Genomic DNA, 19,901 nt, shown 5'->3' with positions numbered 1-19,901 from the left:
CTCATACCCTCGTGTCCCTCTGTGCGTCATCCTCTCCCCTCCCATTCCCCTCTCACCTCCAACATTATCCCACACCGCTCCATGGATATGTTCACTGTTGCAGAAGTGACATCGGGGTGGCTTTTATAATGATGGGTCGTTTTTACACCAGGTGTTCATAAACTGAGGATCACCTATACTTGGTAAGGTCCTGTGACTAATGTGTCAGGGCTTATACCATGCATGATAACAATAATTCCTTACATCACTCGCGTCATTTGTCTGGCATCATGGAAGAGTTCTAAACAATATTATTAATAAAAAATATGAACAGGAATACAGTTAATGACTCAAAGGTTACTCCCACTCGCATATCGCGGCTCACAGATATTAATGCATTTTAATTAACACTTTGCAGAGTTTAATTTCCGGGGTTTTTGTATGTTGTATGTTAAGGAACTGTAGACAAATGTGAAAACTTCCCTTTAGATTTTATTTATAGTTCGCAGAATGATTGTTTAAAATGAGAAATGGACATGAAGGCTAGTGCTTTGAATTCGGGGCTGCCCTGCATGTCTTATGCCTGGTATACACCATGAAGTTTCCCATCAGATCGACAGATCGAATCGATAATTTTTGACAGGTCCAATCAGATTTCTCATCAATTTTCCAATCGATTTTGTCCAGAAGAAAAAGGAGAAATAGGGAGCCTATATATAATCGGATAAATAGCTTGTTCATTGATGAGACCAAATGCAAAACCAATCCCTCCCATAAAACTTGGCGGTAGGGCTGCTCAAATCCAGGAGTCACCCGGATAGTTGCTATCTGGATATCTCCCAGTAAACCTGGGGAGGGGGGTCAAGCTTACCTGTCTGACGTCTTCTTCGTCCATCCCTGGCGCCTCCCACGATGTGTTCCACGTGCATCATGTGACTACGAACACTTCCTCCTTCAACCCGGAAGGAGGAAGTGTTTGTAGTCACATGACCGCCGCGTGGAACGTATCGTGGGGGGAGCCAGGGACGGACGAAGATGTCAGATAGATAAACTTGACCCCCCACCCCACCCACCCTGCACAGGTTTACTGGGAGATATCCAGATAGCAACTATCCGGGTATCTCCCGGATTCGGATTTGAGCAGCCCTACTTGGCGGTTGCCTGTATAGTTCCTGACCCTGACAATTGTATGATCTGGAGTGCACTCCTATAACTGGTCCCAGTGTAATGTCCAGAGATCTTCAGGGCCCTCTTTATGGAGTTAGGGTCCTATGCGGTAAATTAAAGTCTCTTAGAAGTATATCTTCAGTCTCCCCCTTAAACATTGTGAGCCTCTATTATACATGCTACTCATTACGTGCACTATGTGCACAACCTGGACTTCTGGTGTGGCGTATGGGTATTTTGCATTTGGACTCATTAATAAACAAGCTATTTATCTGATTATATAGAGGCTCCCCAGGGGAAATGATCAAAAGATGCAATTTTCAAAGGCAAACAAGGAGTAACCACGCCCACTTTTCTGACAGAGATTAGAAAAGCTGATTTCTGTCGGTAAAGTAATTCTGTGAGGTATTTTAGACGTGAGGATGGAACCTTTTTAATTAATTATGCAGGAGTTTTATTGTATGTAGAGGAGACCTCATCAGAGGAGAAGGATGTCAGTCATAGCTACTCGTTTGTGAATTGCATCTTTTGATCATTTCCCCTGCTTTACCAACCTAATTACCGAATGTTTTAGACCAGGTCTAAAAATAGGTGTAAAACATTGGATAATTATTAGTGAATTCCCTCTTGATACAACTGATTTACACCAAACCATAAGTAGACTAAAAACCATCAGTAGACTAGTCTATATGGTTTAGTGAATTGAGGCCATTGTCTACTTGAGTTGCGGTGCATCAACACCCACGGGATGTCCCCAGCAAAATTGGGGGCTCCAAACCCCCCCCCCCCTTCCCTGGTGGCTAGTTCTTCACCCCCACCACCACCCACTTCTTCAAAAACACAAATAACAATCTCCCCACACAGTAGCCTAGTGTAGTGGGGCAGTGTAATATTTACATGCTTCAGCAATGCGCCAGGTCTCTTCTGTTCTTCCTGGCCGTCGCATGCTTTGTGCTTTCATACCACCTTCGATCCCCATATTCTGGTCTCATTAGAGGACCATTAAAATGAGAAAAGAACAAACTATTGGGTCTCGACCTGCATTTATGAAATTATAGCTTGATTTATTAGTAGCACAGCCACTAGATAGCACGACTTTCCTGCACACAGGCCTTTATCAAATGCATTTTGCAATGCCTGCGTTCCGAAACATCGAGCTATCTAGTGGCTGTGCTACTAATAAATCGAGCATATAATATATCGAGCATAATGGATTTATGCAATATAATTGCATAAATCCAGGTCGAGACCCAATAGTTTGTTCTTTTCACATTGGATTTTGGCACCTGGTGCTTGTATCCGGGTGTTGGCTGGTTGACTCCCTGGTTGAGAAAATATTTGTGGTCTGAGGAGTTGGGCAAATCATTTTTTTCTGTGTGGATCATTAAAATAAGGACGGTTAGGGCTGAGATTTAGAAACCTGACCAGCCTGTTTCTTAAAGAGAACCCGAGGTGTGTTTAAAGAATGTTATCTGCATACAGAGGCTGGATCTGCCTATACAGCCCCGCCTCTGTTGCTATCCCAAACCCCACTAAGGTCCCCCTGCACTCTGCAATCCCTCATAAATCACAGCCGTGCTGTGAGGCTGTGTTTACATCTGTAGTGTCAGTCTCAGCTGCTCCCCCGCCTCCTGCATAGCTCCGGTACCTGCCCCCGTCCCTTCCTTCCAATCAGCAGGGAGGGAAGGGATGCAGGCGGGGACTGGAGTTCTGCAGGAGGCGGGGAGAGCAGCAGACTGACACTATAGAGATAAACACAGCCAGCTCTGACAAGCTGTTTGTCAGCAGCGTGGCTTTGGTTTATGAGGGATTGCAGAGTGCAGGGGGACCTTAGGGGGGTTTGGGATAGCAACAGAGGCTGTATAGGCAGATCCAGCCTCTGTATGCAGATAATATTCTTTAAACCCACCTCGGGTTCTCTTTAACGGTGAATTTAAGATGATTTCTGCAGGTAATCTGAGGTAGCTCTGAGCACCTGCGTATAAATTGCATCAATGGGTTTACTTAAACATTCACAGTATTTGATTGCCCCCTTGAGGGCCTTCCTATAATTCTATCTTGTTCACTTTCAGAGTACTCTCCAACCCTGTGGGATTTAGAACTAGCCAAGGAGCTTGCAGAAGCCTCTGAACACCCACCAAGAAATGCCCTTGAAGAGGTGTTAAAATGGACAAAAGAGGGCAAGTTGTGGGCATTTCCAATTGACAATGAAGCTGGTGAGTAACTGTGCTTGGTTCAGGTTTACATCTTATTTAAAACTACTTGGTAGCATTTCCATGGCTGCTAGTCAACTTGTTGAAATTATACACTTAAAGTGAGAGAGATATGGTGGCTACCATATTTATTTCCTTTTAAACAATACCAGTTGCCTGGCAGTCCTGATGATCTCTTTGGCTGCAGTAGTGTTTGAATCACACACCTTAAACCAGCATGGGGCTAATCCAGTCAGACTTGACTCAGAAACATATACCGTATTTTTCGGACTGTAAGACGCTCCTGACCATAAGACGCACCAAGGTTTAGAGGACAAAAACCAGAGGAAAAAAAATATATTTTCTAAACCTGGTGCCTCCATGGTGAAGGGGCATCTTGTGGATTATGCTCCCTTTGTACCTCATGCCCCCCCTGTCCTACTTGTGCCCTCTTTTTTGCCCCTTTGTGTCCTCCTTTATGCCCCTTTGTGTCCTCTGTCCCCATGTGTCCGCCTCTGTCCTCCTCTATGCCCCTCTGTGTCCCCCTGTGTCCTCCTCTGCATGGGCACAGTACAGGAAGTCCGACATTGCGGCAGGTTGGAGGTTAGTATTGGCAGGTGTACACAAGTCAGGAACTCCCTGCATTTGGACTATAAGACACAGTGACTCCCCCCTCTCCCCCACCCCCCCCCCCCTCCCACACACACACACACACACACACACACACACTTTTGGAGGAACAAAAGTGAGTCTTATAGTAAAAAAAAAATACAGTAATGCTTGTTCAAGGTCTATGGACAGCCAGGCAACTAGAATTGTTTGAAAGGAAAGAAATATGTCAGCCTCCATATTCCTCTCACTTCAGGTTTCCTTCAACTCAGAGTCCACCAACCCTGTCCTCAAGGCCCACTAACAGTGCATGTTTTGTTGAAAACCACAGACATGCACAGGTGAGGTAATTAGTGTCTCAGAAGAGCTGATTAAATGGAACCTAAACTGAGAGGGATATGGATGTTTCCTTTTAAACAATACTAGTTGCCTGGCAGTCCTGCTGATCTCTTTGGTTGCATTGGTGGCTGAATCACGCCAGAAACCAGATACCAGGGAAACTGTATAGGGGAGGGATGGTTTACTAGACACCAAGGAACTGTATAGGAAGGAAGGATCACTAGACACCAGGGAACTGTATAGGGGAGAGAGGATCACTGAACACCAGGGAACTGTATAGGGGAGGGAGAATCACTGGACACCAGGGAACTGTATAGGGGAGGGAAGAGGCATTACACACCAGGGAACTGTATAGGGGAGGGAAGAGGCATTACACACCAGGGAACTGTATAGGGGAGGGAAGAGGCATTACACACCAGGGAACTGTATAGGGGAGGGAAGAGGCATTACACACCAGGGAACTGTATAGGGTAGGTAGGATCACTGGACACCAGGGAACTGTATAGGGGAGGGAAGAGGTATTACACACCAGGGAACTGTATAGGGGAGGGAGGATCACTAAACACCAGGGAACTGTATAGGGGAGGGAAGAGGCATTACACACCAGGGAACTGTATAGGGGAGGTAGGATCACTGGACACCAGGGAACTGTATAGGGGAGGGAAGAGGCATTACACACCAGGGAACTGTATAGGGGAGGTGGGATCACTGGACACCAGGGAACTGTATAGGGGAGGGAAGAGGCATTACACACCAGGGAACTGTATAGGGGAGGGAGGATCACTAAACACCAGGGAACTGTATAGGGGAGGGAAGAGGTATTACACACCAGGGAACTGTATAGGGGAGGTAGGATCACTAAACACCAGGGAACTGTATAGGGGAGGGAAGAGGTATTACACACCAGGGAACTGTATAGGGGAGGTAGGATCACTGGACACCAGGGAACTGTATAGGGGAGGGAAGAGGCATTACACACCAGGGAACTGTATAGGGGAGGTAGGATCACTGGACACCAGGGAACTGTATAGGGGAGGGAAGAGGCATTACACACCAGGGAACTGTATAGGGGAGGGAGGATCACTAAACACCAGGGAACTGTATAGGGGAGGGAAGAGGTATTACACACCAGGGAACTGTATAGGGGAGGTAGGATCACTGGACACCAGGGAACTGTATAGGGGAGGGAAGAGGTATTACACACCAGGGAACTGTATAGGGGAGGTAGGATCACTAAACACCAGGGAACTGTATAGGGGAGGGAAGAGGCATTACACACCAGGGAACTGTATAGGGGAGGTAGGATCACTGGACACCAGGGAACTGTATAGGGGAGGGAAGAGGCATTACACACCAGGGAACTGTATAGGGGAGGTAGGATCACTGGACACCAGGGAACTGTATAGGGGAGGGAAGAGGCATTACACACCAGGGAACTGTATAGGGGAGGGAAGAGGCATTACACACCAGGGAACTGTATAGGGGAGGGAAGAGGCATTACACACCAGGGAACTGTATAGGGGAGGTAGGATCACTAAACACCAGGGAACTGTATAGGGGCGGGAAGAGGCATTACACACCAGGGAACTGCATAGGGGAGGGGGGATCACTAAACACCAGGGAACTGTATAGGGGCGGGAAGAGGCATTACACACCAGGGAACTGTATAGGGGAGGTAGGATCACTGGACACCAGATAACTGTCTAGTAGAGGGAGGGGACATTAGACACCAAGGAACTGTATAGAGGAAGGAGGAGACATTAGACACTAGGGAACTGTATAGGGGAGAGAGGCACTAGACACCATGGAACTTAATGGGGAGGAAGGGTTGGAAGTCATTAGACATCAGGAAACTTTATAAGGGAGGGGGTAGCCATTAGACATTAAAGGATACCCGAAGTAACATGTGACATGAGATAGACACGTGTATGTACAGTGCCTAGCACACAAATAACTATGCTGTGTTCCTTTTTTTCTTTCTCTGCCTGAAAGAGTTAAATATCAGGTATGTAAGTGACTGACTCAGTCCTGACTCAGACAGGAAGTTACTACAGTGTGATCCTCACTGATAAGAAATTACAACTATAAAACACTTTCCTAGCAGAAAATGTCTTCTGAGAGCAAGAAAGAGGTAAAAAGGGGAATTTCTTATCAGTTGGGGTCACACTGTAGTCACTTCTTGTCTGAGTCAGCCACTTAGATACCTGATATTTAACTCTTTCAGGCAGAGAAAGAAAAAAAGGAACACAGCATAGTTATTTGTGTGCTAGGCACTGTACATACCCATGTCTATCTCATCATGTCACATGTCACTTCGGGTATCCTTTAAGGTTGCCCTGCGCCTTGGTCCCAGTGTTCAATTTTGGCCCAGTTTGTATATACTTGTGCCCCAACTATATCTACAAATAGGAGCTGATTTGGGAATCTATCTCTGCAAATTATCACATTTGGCCTTATTTTTAAAATATTTTCTACAAAAATATTTATTTTCTAGCAATGAAATCAGACCCGTACTTTGATTTCAAAGCTTCATTTGGAGTCCTATCAGAAGCTGCGCGGCATCACAGCCTTGTCCTTTCAAAGATGCTTTGATAAATGCGCCCCTTGTGCTTTGTCTGGCGGTTTCATTAGTATGGCATTGGTAGAGCTCCTGTGTGAGTCCCTTGTTTCTCGTAATGGGATATTAGGAGAGCATCTTGAGAGAGTCATAACTTCCAGTGCTGTGTGCCTCTGCGTTCCCAGGACATTGCCATGGAGCCCTGCCCTCCATAGCATTATGCCGCTGTGTAGACTGCGGACGAGGAAGGCTAGAAAATTATAGAGGACACAGTAATAATCAGGAATGTGTGTGTGGCTGTTTTACATCCATTCTCCCGGATCAGCGGGGATCATTCGGGGTATAAAGCAAGTTCTAGGTCAGTGGTCCACATCCAATTACTAACACCTCAGAAGGCTCATTTGCAGGCTGTGCCAGTTGGCTCTTGAATGGTCGGAGAAAGGCCGAGCCCCGGGAGCGTCTTGGTGGGGGACGGTGCAGCAAACGAGAGAGAATAATATGACATGAAAGTTCCTGGCAAGTGACAACAATACAAGAAATTAAAGTAACAAGAATTATTTGTAGAGGGGAAAAGCTTTCAGAGCCAATAAATGCTTTTTTCTATTTCCACTGGGAGCACTGAAAAGAAAATCTGTCCACTTGTGGAGCTCAGAGTCTCTCTATCTGTTGATTTTCCTCCTGCCGGGTGAAGCAATTGGCGCTGCTGGTGCCCAGCGCCCTGAACGTTGCCATGCTCTGCTGGACTCTTTACATAGATGAGATGTACAATTTGAGAAAGAAAATCTAATGTTCTAATTAAAAACTAGGGCCCTGTCAATCCGTTTCTGAACCAAGTATTGATTGCAGCTTGATCAGAAAATGCCATTCTTTTATTGATGTGGGGGTTTGTGGACAGGTACTGTGGGGTAAAAACTTTTACATAGTATTGTACTACATGGAATACTACAAAACTAGAGGTGGTTGCATCTTAATCATCATTATTATTATTACTGTATATACTTGCGTATAAGCCTAATTTTCCAGCATAAAAAATGTGCTGAACAGTTACCCCCTCGGCTTATATGTGAGTCAGTGGAGCAAAACAGATGGTGGAGCAGGTTTTGTTAATGGCAGAGGAGCGTAAGGATTGTGCACTAGTGATCCCGCTCTTACGAGCTTGCTCCCTGCAAGTAATCAGTAGCGGTAATCACAAGTTCAAGTGAACATCCGGACTAAAAATCGACTCAGCAGCACTGAAAAGGCTTGGTGTTTCTTTAACAGTTTCACAGCATCAGAACTTTGTTTCTCTTATCCAAGCCTCATTTTTAGCTGCACAGAAGAAAACTGCCCGGGCTTTTTTCCCCTGATGCTGTGCAAAGCATGATGGGATTTCTGAAGTTGTTGCTCTCGTTCTGCTGTTTTGGTGCAAAATTTTTTTTTTTACATTTTGAATTTGACATTTGAAGCCTAGCGTGTGCAGCTGGGAGGGGTTATCAGGACACAGGACAGTTGGAACTGTGTCTCCTGCTCCTTGTCACCTCCTTTCAACCAAAAAGATGGCTGCCCCCATGACAAAGATGGCAGCCCCATGAATCACAAACATTTGCCTGTTCTTTTAAAACAGGGTGGGTAAGAGATTATATTACCTATCTATTCTAATTAACATAACTAATGTAACTTAATGACAGTATGTTTGTTTAGGCTGAAGTTCCCCTTTCAGTTCTGGGTAGGAAAAAACATGCTAGCAGCAGTATCCCTGAGCTGAACTCGTGGTAGCCACCTGGAGGTCTCTGCAGAGCAATATATACGCACAGCGGGCATTTTAACTCACCTCCTGGGAGATCCCGACGTCAGCCGCCATTCTACTTCTCCCCCTCAAGGCTCTGCTTCCGCTTGGTGAGATCGCTGTCTGTCATGTCTGTCATGACAACAGTCGGCAATCTCACTAAAGGGTTACAGCGCCACCTGGAGGATGGAGCGAAAACTGCAGTGCTGGATCCCAGGGAGATGAGTGAGAGCTGAGCTGCTGCATATCTTAGCAGCATGATTTTGCCAGGTTTTAGGATCTAAAAGCATACAAAAAAAAACCCTGCACCGCTTTTTGGCCTGAAACCCACTGCAAAACGCAATCGCTAATTGCAAGCGCTAGCGTTTTGTATGAGCAGTTTGTTAGTGATTTCATGAGCGTTTTAGGGAGTGTTTTTACAAAGTGTATCAATGTGCCAGCGGTTGTGTAGCGATTAGCATTTTAAAGTCTGATTGGTCCTTTCAATTAATTTTAATTTTGTTACAGTGTGCAGTAACTAGAAAACGCTAGCAAAATCGCTCCGTGCAGGTTTTGATGAGCGATTACGCCAGCGATGATATACTTTACGTTGAAGCGCAAACGCTAACAAAATGCTAAATGTCCTGCGCTTGCGATTTTCAAAATCGCAAACGCTCCTGTGAAAGTTGCCCCATCCATTAACATTAGCTGAGCGTTTTGGGAAAACGCTAGCGGTTTCAAGCGCTCCCTAAATGCTCACAAAAACACCCTTGTGGGTTCCAGCCCTAAGACCCTAAAATCCGGAAATAATCAGAATGGCAAGTTAATAAGGTAATTGTTGATATTCTCCCTTGTACTGTGTTGATATTACAGTTTGGCTTCTTACGGTTTGGCTTTGTTCCACACGTAGGTATGGAGGAAGAGCAGAACGTGGAGTTTCATGAACATGTATTCTTGGAGAAGTACTTGGAGGATTTTCCAGTGACTGGACCCATCCGACATTTTATGGAGTTGGTAGTTTGTGGCTTGTCCAAGAATCCATTCATTACCGTCCAGCAGAAGAAGGAGCACATAGATTGGTTCCGGAATTACTTTAACCAAAAAGAAGAAATTCTTAAGGAATGTGATGTCTATGTCAACTGAGACAGACTGGAAGCTGTATTGGAGCTGTGGTCACTCTTCCAATGTCATTCCCGTTGGCATCACTGGCAGAACTCTCACCAAGTTATCAAGCAACATGGAGATGCCACCTAAGTGATGTTTGCCTAATAAAACTATTACCTATTGTTACTGAGTGTTTATATGGGAATATATGTGGCAGAGATTATAAATGACATAACAATCTGACATAACAATCAATAAAAATGTATTTTTAATGTCCTACTTTGTATTACCCATTCAGTTATAATATTTGCTTTTGTGCGCAAGTAATATTGTCCTTTTACAAATTATAAGTTCCCAAAGTACAGTTTACCTGCTCTGAAAGCTGCCATCGCATTTTATTCATAGTTGCTTTTATTACATTTTAATATCCTCTAGTGAGCTCTTATGAACTCTGTGCATGAAGCAGACAGTTTGTTTTCAGCACATCTAAAAATTTTAACAACTGCGGAATGTAAACAAAAGATAATGTTATCGCCACTTTGAATGCGAATCACAAGCTGAAGGAGCTTTCCATAGCAGGACAAAGTACTGTGTTTAAGGACCCATTCACACTAGAAGTGCTTTTCTGAGCGTTTTGTGATTGATTAGCGGTCTTTAAAAATCGCTCCCATTCCCTTTCATTAAAATCTCGGAAAAAATCACTGCAAGCACTGCACTGCATTTTCGTGTACGCGATCACGAAATTGTGGCGATTTTTACTGCGATTTTAATGAAAGTGAATGGGAGCGATTTTAAAAACCGCTAATCAATCGCAAAACGCATGCTGTTCTGCTACAATTGTTTGTGATAGATGGTTTAAAGAAAACCTGTAACGAAAAAAAACCTCCCCTGGGGGGTACTCACCTCGGGTGGGGGGAAGCCTCCGGATCCTATTGAGGCTTCCCCCATCCTGCTCCGTCCCACGGCGGCGGCGATAAAGCTCCCCGAAGAGCGGGGATGTAAATACCTTCCCAGCGCAGGCACAGTATCCGCTCGGAGAAAGGCGTAAATTGCCGATTGCTGTCGGGCCGCTCTACTGTGCAGGCGCAAGTCTGCACAGTAGAGCGGACCCGACAGAGATCGGCTATTTTCGCCTATCTCCGTGCGGAGAGCTGCAACAGCGCCCCACTCGAGCCAGGAGAAGTAAATAAATCGGATCTTATCAACGTTTGTTAGGCTTGTCGAGGGAGGATTGCGGGACACTTCGGGGGAGCCAGCGCTGGACTGCCTGCAGCTACACTGGAGGGGGAAGCCTCATTGGGACCCTGAGGCTTCCCCTCCCGAGGTGAGTACCCCCCAGGAGAACTTTTTTTTGTTACAGGCTCTCTTTAAGGCTGTAAATAATCTTTTAGAGCAAAGAAGAAATGCTGATTTTTAGACCACTTTAATTTTAATTCAATACTAATATGTCACTTCAAACAGATATCATGATGTGTTTGAATTTTGAACTTTCTCTGTAATTATTATTATTAGTAGTATTTATATAGCGCCCACATCTTCCACATCGCTTTGTACAGAGTATAACTGTCTCTAACTGTACATCAGAGGTTCTCAAAATCGAATCCCCTACCATAGTCCTATGTCTATTGTATTCTAGAGGCTCGTACACACGTCGGATTTTTGCAAACGATCGGACGTTTGGACGTCAAATCGGGTATGTGTACGGTCAGTTGTTCAGCTGATAAGACTGTATTTGAATGATCCGCCAAGAAAGTAAATCATTCAAATCCAGTCTTATCAGCTGAACAACTGACCGTACACACGCCCAATTTGACGTCCAAACGACCGGGCGTTCATACGACCGGTTGTTTGCAAAAATCCGACATGTGCATGTACCTTAGGACCAATTTATGGGGAAGCCAATTAACTTATCTGTATGTTTTTGGCAGGGCTGTGGAGTCGGTACAAAAATCTTCCGACTCCGACGACTCAGTTTCTGAAACCACGACTCCGACTCTGGGTACCCAAAATGGCTCAGACTCCGACTCCTCGACTCCGACTCCTTAGTCTAATACTTAACAGGGCTGTGGATTTTGTACAAAAATCATCAGACTCCTCAGTTTATGAAATCAACGACTCTGACTCCGGGTGCCCAAAATTGCCCCGACTCCACAGCCCTGGTTTTTGAACTGTGGGAGGAAACTTGAGTGCCTGGAGGAACCCTGCACAGGCACGAGGAGAACTAACAAACTCCTTGCAGATGTTAACCTGGCTAGGAGTGGTAACCACTATGCCAAGTCTGCAGAAAAGCATTTAGCCGAGACACCACAGGAAGCCTGTGTGAACCGGCCCTTGGCAGGACAGGTAGTGCTCTGGTTATGCTATGGAGGGGGAGAAAGGGAAGGCCACAGAGCTGCTTGTGGTGTATTGCTGAGCTGTTTAAATTGCAGAATTCCACATACAATGCATCTCACCTGAGCATTTGGCTGTCTGCCTGGGAAACTCGGTGATGGAATGTATCTTTTTGGCTCTACAATGGCTTGAGTTACAGGGTTCCTCTTCCATGCCCAGTAATCTAGAGTTAATGTAAGGATAGATTCAGGATAAGTATATCCTCATATATCACCAGTGCCCCACTCCATAGATTGCAGCATCTCACCATAGTGTTAGTGCGCTCCTATCACAGTCTCCCATCCACCTTCCCAAAGGCCCTCGTAAGTGTACATTTATTATAGGTGGAATTGTTTCTTAGAGCGATCCACGCTAATAATTAGAATATCGGTAAAAACAGGATACCGATATTCTACTATACTTTTCATTCTTCTAACTCCCACCCCCCTCCTTACCGTATCATCTAACACCAACCCTCATACCGATATGCCGAACACTATTGTATTTATAAAGCGCTAACATGTTACGCAGCCAGCGCTGGACATTAGTTAAGGTTACAGACAATATTTAGCAATAAGACAATACAGTAATACAGGCCAACCAGATCACGCAGCACAGTATGAGTACAAGGTAATGCTTAGTCAGTTACTGGATGGGAGCATGGAGATAAGGCAAGTCGAGTTCACTCAGATCCATAGGATGGGTTTACAGTAATGGAGGTACATGAACAGGAAGGAGACACAAGTAGGAGGACCCTGCCAAAGACTTACAATCTAGAGGGAGAGGTGGGGACATGAAAGGTAGAGAACAGAGTTCAGCCTCGGGTTTAGAGCACTTGTGAGGGGTGGCAGGACAGAGCGAAAAGGTGAGTTTTCAGGGCCTTCTTGAAGATGTTGAAGGAGGGGGCTGCCCTAATGGTGGAGGTAGGAAGTTCCACATTGTTGAAGCAGCTCTTGAGAAGTCCTGGAGGTGTGCATGGGACTGGGTGATGCGGGGGGGGGGGGGGGGGGCGGTCATGTGAAGTGCATTGATGGAGTGGAGTGAGCAGCTAGGTGTGTCCTATCCTTCTTACTGATACACCTAACTACTACTATATACATCTTACTACCAGTAGGCCTAACCATCTTACTGATACACCTAACTACTACTAAATACACCTTACTACCAGTAGGTCTAACTTGCCAAGAACACTTGCGCTGCTCACGTTTCCATCAGCAGCCGAATACGATAATGCGTTTACAGGGAAGCCTTGAGGTGCCAGCGAGGGATCCCACATGCCAGCGACACCGCAGGTGAGTATTTTTTAGTTTTTTATGGCCGAGTCAGGCTCATCATTAAAGAGGCCCTGCAGTGGGCTCTAAAAAAAAAAGGCTACCTGATCCGCAGGGCTGAGCGGATCAGGTAGGCGCAAAAAACGATGCTCCTGTGGGCCACAACGGCCCACATTCACTTGCGTGACCCCTGGGCTGCACTGAGAGACTGTGTTGTCTCTTATAGCGTGCAAGGAGGTGGGGAGCGGCAGGGGGAGAGAGCTGCCCAATGGCAGCTCAGGAAACCCTGTAGGAACGCCCTTGGCGGGCATTTTAAACGGGGAATTCCTCTCCCGTGTTTACCTCAGAGTTGGCGACAAAGTTTGTTGCTAAACTCGGGGCTATAGTGAGGTGGATGGGGGGGGGGGGGGGAGGGCAGAGAGCGGCGGTTGGGGGACACAGAGCCATGTCATTAGGCAGAGAACATGACTCTGTCCCATCTGCCCCCCGAAGATCCACCTCGGGTTCTCTTTAACGCTATTCTGCTTACCACAGTTTAGTGATTATGCCTCATAATGAGATAAATGTGTATGTGCAGCCCAAGCCTACACAACGAAGACTGTGGGATTCTAAAAAAAAAGTCCTGATTAGGGATTATAGGTATAATTGTCTATCTCATCAGTTTATTTGTTTACACAGAAATGATAAAATACTAGTAAAAAAAATCAATGGGCAAACTAACCTATAGTACAAATATCTCCAATTGATATGATCAAATATGATGCGCAAGTTCCAAGAATATGTTGGAATAAAAACACACTGCCTATATAGAATACATTTCTGCATTAGGAAAGTTAAGTAAAAAAGACATGACTATCTCACAATAACAACGTAGTAATGTTTGTTTCCTTGCCTGCACAGGTCAAGTTATTATAAAATGTGCTAATGTAAGCCCTGTCATAGGTAAAGAATGTAAAATGCCATTAATGCACTTGATCCACGAGAAACTTACGGTAAATCAGTCATCAGTGTGGGAAATTTCTGATTAGTATCTAACATAGGGGCCATGGTAAATAGAGACATCACTTATGGGGTATGCAGCCCTGACATGTTGGATTGAAAATATATATGCCCTATTAAATATTCCATGTACTATGTTTATTTTACTAATTTATGTAGTAAAATATTTGTTGTTAAAGGACTACTGTAGGGGGAAAGAGAGTTGAACTTACCCGGGGCTTCTAATGGTCCCCCGCAGATGTCCCGTGCCCGCGCAGCCATTCACTGATGCTCAGTTTTACTTCTGGAACTTCCGACTGTAAAGTCGGAAAACCACTGCACCTGCGCGGCCGTGTCCTCGTACCCGCTGACGTCACCAGGAGTGTATTGCGCAGGTGCAGACCGTACTGGGCCTGTGCAATACACTCTTGGTGATGTCCGCAGGAGCAAGGGCGCGGGCGCACATGTGTAGTGGTTTTTCCAGCTTTAAAGTTGGAAATTCCAGAAGTGAACCGGAGGTGGGGCCGGAGCATCAGTGAGTAGCTGCGCAGGCACAGGACCTCTGCGGGGGACCATTAGAAGCCCGGGTAACTTCAACTCTTTTTCTTTTTTTTCCCTACCCCCCTACAGTACTCCTTTAAAGTGGAATATAACCCTGCATTTCAACTTTGCTCTAAAACATTATTTACAGTATATTATATGCAACCAGCATTTTTTTTTACTAGACCAGCATTGGAAGGGTTACACAGAGCTTTAAAGTTCCTGGAGATTTCTGCACACGCATCCGAAGCTGACATAGATACATTTTGTTTACATAAATGTATCTAAGTGTTGAATGTGACTCACTCTCTCTCACTGAGAAGCAGCTGGAGGACAGCCAAAGATTATTTAACTAAATAGAATGTAACGATCTGAACTTCTGCATATCTCTCCACGGAACTTTAAACCTCTGTGTTTAACCCTTCCAATGCTGGTCTAGTAAAAAAAAAATGCTGGTTGCATATAATATGCTGTAAATAATGTTTTAGAGCAAAGTGGAAATGCAGGGTTATATTCTGCTTTAAGTTGGATGTTTTGAATAGCACAGGGAATATGACTGCTTTTGCTTGCAGGTGAAAAAGTAATATAGGCTGTAGTGAGCACTGGGGATGTCTGAGGCCTCTTTCACACTGGAGTGTTGTGTTACCCTGTTTTGCTGCAGGGTAATGCTGTGCCAGTGAAATGCTATAGGGCAATGCGATCCGCTGGGAGTGCCCGATTCACCGCAAATGCAATAATGCCTTGGTGGGCAACGTGCATGGCTACGTGTGGCGAACCGGACGTCCATGGCGATGCAGCTTTTTTTTTTACTTGCTGTTCACATTAGGGTGTGCATGGGCGGAAAGATTTTTTCAAGACACTTCCGCGCAATTTGATTTTCGGCCTCAGGAATTGTGTGCTAGAAAGCCTCACTTCCTGCTTGGCTTGCAGACAGAAATATATACTTGATAGGGAATACAGTTGTGCTCAGACATACCCATGCAGAATTTGATTTCTTAACTGTTTTTCATAGGATATGAATGAGAACACAATAACTTTTCTTTCATTCATGGTTAGTGGTTGGCTGAAGCCATTTATTGTCAAACAAATGTCAAAGCAAATTTACTCTTTAACCTTTTCACCTCAAAGAGTTTTTCCCCTTAAAAAAAACCAGAGCAATTTTTCTCCCGTCAGCGCTCCTTCCATTCATTCACCTATAACTTTATTACTACTTATCACAACGAAACAATCTATATCTTGGGGTTTTTTTGCCATTGATTAGGCTTTCTTTGGGGGGTACTTTTTGCTAAGAATTATTTTATTTTAACTCCGCTTTAATGGGAATAATAAGAAAAAAATTGAAAACATTTATTATTTCTCAGATTTCGGCCATTATAGTTTCAAAATAAAACATGAGGGAAAGCAAAATAAAACATGAGGGAAAGCAAAATGAATGTCAAACCCACACATTTTATTTGCCCATTTGTATCAGTTATTGCAATGTCTAAAATGTTTCCCTAGTACAATGTATGGCGCCAATATTTTATTTCGAAATAAAGTTGCATTTTTTAAGTTTTGTGCCTATCCCTAATTACAAGCCCATAATTTATAAAATAATTGTAGTATACAGTTTTTGTATACATATTAAAAAAGTTCAGTCCCTAAGGTAACTATTTATGTATCTTTTTTTATTTGTAATTTTTGGGAGGTCAGGGGTTAATTAAAGGAAAAAAGGTAGGGAAAAAATAACTAGGGATGATAAACTAAAAAAAAAAAAAAAAAGGGGGGGGGGGTGTAATATTACAATTTGGCCACAAGATGTCCTCAGTGGTGACTTCAGCTCCGTACTGTTAGTACGGAAATGGAAGCACTACGCGCACGGGATCCATAAATGGCAGAGCCGTTTGAATAGACGACTGCAGCTATTCACATGGGGAATTAGATCAATGAATAGGATTTGTTTTCCCATTCATTGATCTAGCGGCGGGCAATCGGCGGTAATGAGCGGTGGTAACGAGCGCGGGGAAGCGAGCGGGAGGGGGGGGGGTGCGGCAGGAGGGATGTAGTAGCTACGTCTCTGCACAGAATTGCGGCATTTTGCAGGGACGTAGTAACTCGTCCCGGGGGAGGGGAAATGGTTAAATTATGTTCATTACATAAACTACCCAAATAACCCTGATCCGAAGTTTACTTACCCTGCCTGATAACATGCACACAACTTGACACAAACGGGTTTTAATGGCTATTAAAGATAGCTATCTTCATCTGTGATATGTTTGCTTGTAATAAGTGGGTGTGTATGAAACGTCACTAGGTTTCTGGACTCCTGACAGGCCCTTCCATCTTTCACCCAGTGCTCCAGTGATGTTTTATGGATTCTTAAGCTGGGTACACAAGGTACAAATTTCCATCAGATTGACAGATCTATTAGATAATTTCCAACCAGTCCGATTAGATTCTGATCAATTTTGCGCTCGCTTTTGAGTACTTTTCAATGCAAAATTGATCGGAAACATGATGCAGTTTCTTATCAGATCACTGGTTGACCTGATGGAAAATTGTACCATGTGTATGAGGGAAAGCAAAATGAATGTCAAAGGATCTGCAGGAAAAGGTTGTTGAACTCAATACAACAGGAAATCAATAGAAGAACATATCCAAGGAAATGAGAATGCTGAACATCGCTGTTCAAACTCTAATTAAGAAGTGGAAAATTCTGGGTTCTGTTGAAGCCAAACCACGGTCAGGTAGACCAACTATCTTCAGCCACAATTGCCAAAAAATTGTTTGAGGTGCAAGGAAAACCCCACATATAACTTCTGGTAAAATACAGACTTACAATATGGCAAACTGAATGTAGACAAGCCTCAATCCTTCTGATCCTTTGGAGTGATGAGACTAAAATTTAACTTTTTGGCCACAACCATAAACACTTCATTTGGAGAGGAGTCAGAAAGGCTTATGATGGAATATATGCCATTCCTACTGCGAAATGTGGTGGATCGCTAATGTTTTGGGGGGGGGGGGGGGTGCAGGCACAGGAAATTTGGTCAGAATTGATGGCATTATAAATGCAGTAAGTTATCAATAAAATAATGGAGGGAAAGTGTGTGTGTGTGTGTGTGTGTGTGCGCGTGCGTGCGTGCGTGCGTGCGCTTTGCTCTGCTCAAGAGGTTAAAGAGGACCTCCAGGCTGAAAAACCTGCAGCGATGCTGTAAGAAAAAGTTATGTTCACCTGCAGACCTTGCATCACTCCACTTCCGGCGTCTGGCCCCGCCTCTCCTCTCTCCCTGGAGAAAACATGTCTAGCTATTTACTGCAGTAAATAGTTTGGCGTTTTTTTCTCCAAGAAGAGATGGGAGGCGGGGCCTTCGGGACGGCTTTGCGAGACATCACACTGCAGGTAAATCTAACTTTTTCTTACAGCATCGCTGCAGGTTTTTTTTTCAGCCTGGAGGTCCTCTTTAAGGTTAGCTGCCCACTGGGGGGAGAGGTTGAGGTTAGTTTCCTACCTGGGGCGTTAAAGGTTACGCACCAGGATGGGGGTGGGGGGGTTAAGTGTTAGGCACCTGATGGGCACATAACGGAGCCTGTACACAGGCACAGAAGACGCAGGAAAGCTGCTTGGCGCTATAGGAAGTGTAGAAGATGGTGCCTGGAGGATTAGGAAGTTGCTTCTGCTGCACGGGGGAGGGGTTTAGTGCTTTTTTGGCCAGTTGCTCGAGCAACCAGCAAGCACACGTATCCAGCATCAGGCGCACCTTCTTTAGATTCTTTTTCTGGTAGTAGTAGTAGTTGTAGTAGTAGTCCAGATAATTCTACATGCTACCCGTAGACAAAATCCTCAGCCACTCCTGGTTTTATACAAAAATTAGGCGATAAATGATAACTTACTCTACAAAAATTGCGTATTTTACCTAAACATACAGAAACGCCAAGCAATAATTCCTTCCACTGACAGAAATTACTGCCATGAAAGAGATATTTCTGTGATATAACCTTTTACCATAAAATTCACATAACAACAGCTGTGACTCATGAATGAATAAGATAAGATACAGCAATAGAGAAGGAAATGAAATGTGTGGGATAAAGTCCAGCTTCTGAAGGCCGCTTATCTCAGAGAGCTGGAGGATAGATGTTCTAATCAGCAAATGATGATCAAACTAATTACTTCAAGATAGGATTCTTACTTCACCATTATTCTTGAAGCTTTGGTTCCTCTCATTTCCACGAAACGCACGGGGGAGAAGAAAGAAACGTCTACAGAAAAGATAATAGTGACATTAATGCATTTTGGCTACAAGAGGACAAGAACGCCGTCTAACATACTTACATATGAACTCCCAACAAGTCCCAGCAGCAGTGCATGTTCTGTGGGTATCCTCCCACATTCATACGTGTCAACTGCAAGAAACAGGCACCCAAGTTATAATAACAATGTGTTAAAGATAGCCCGAGGCGAGCTAAAAAAAAAAAGTAGGCTGCCTGATCTGCAGGACTGAGCGGATCAGGTAGCCTCAAAAAACGACGCTGCAGTGGGCCGCAATGGCCCACTTTCCCTTGCATGAGCCCTGGGTCATGACGCTGCACTGAGAGACTGTGTCGTCTCTCATAGCATGCAGGGAGGCGGGTGAGCAACAGGAGGCGCAGCCAGGGGGAGAAAGCTGCCCGATGGCAGCTCAGGAAACCCTGTAGGAACACCCCTGGCAGGCATTTTAAACAGGGAATTCCTGTCCCATGTGCTTACCTCCGAGTTAGTGACAAATCTTGTCTCTAAACTCGGGGGGCTATAGCGAGGTGGTGGGGGGCAGAGTGCGGCGGTTGGGGGATACAGAGCCATGTCATTAGGCAGAGAACATGGCTCTGTGTCCCATCTGCCCCCAGAAGATCCACCTCGGGTTCTCTTTAAAAACAATAAAAGGAGAGAAAGGAAGGGGCCTTAAGTGGAACAGAGTTCAGCCACTGATCAGGCTGATTAGGAGAGGCAAACAGAGAAGAAATGGCATTGAGAGGGGACAGAAAGCTATCATTGTTCTCCCTGTGTTGTTGTTCTGAAAGAAACTGCCTGA

At 44.8% G+C, this 19,901-nt stretch overlaps 1 protein-coding gene across 1 annotated transcript in view; it reads left to right on the top strand.

Annotated features, from left to right (window-relative positions):
- MRPS31 (mitochondrial ribosomal protein S31) overlaps positions 1-9,967 on the top strand; it is a 122,055-nt gene extending 112,088 nt beyond the window's left edge. Inside the window, exons 7-8 of the mRNA XM_068265036.1 lie at positions 3,219-3,362; positions 9,498-9,967. Of these exons, the coding sequence (XP_068121137.1) occupies positions 3,219-3,362; positions 9,498-9,730 (377 nt within the window). The 3' untranslated portion in view covers positions 9,731-9,967. The remainder of the gene's footprint in view (positions 1-3,218; positions 3,363-9,497) is intronic.
- Positions 9,968-19,901: the final 9,934 nt, after the last annotated feature.

Source organism: Hyperolius riggenbachi, chromosome 2, assembly GCF_040937935.1.
Source record: "Hyperolius riggenbachi isolate aHypRig1 chromosome 2, aHypRig1.pri, whole genome shotgun sequence".
Taxonomy (NCBI): domain Eukaryota; kingdom Metazoa; phylum Chordata; class Amphibia; order Anura; family Hyperoliidae; genus Hyperolius; species Hyperolius riggenbachi.
The sequence above is the reverse complement of the archived record's forward strand: the minus strand, read 5'-3'. Positions and strand labels throughout refer to the sequence as shown.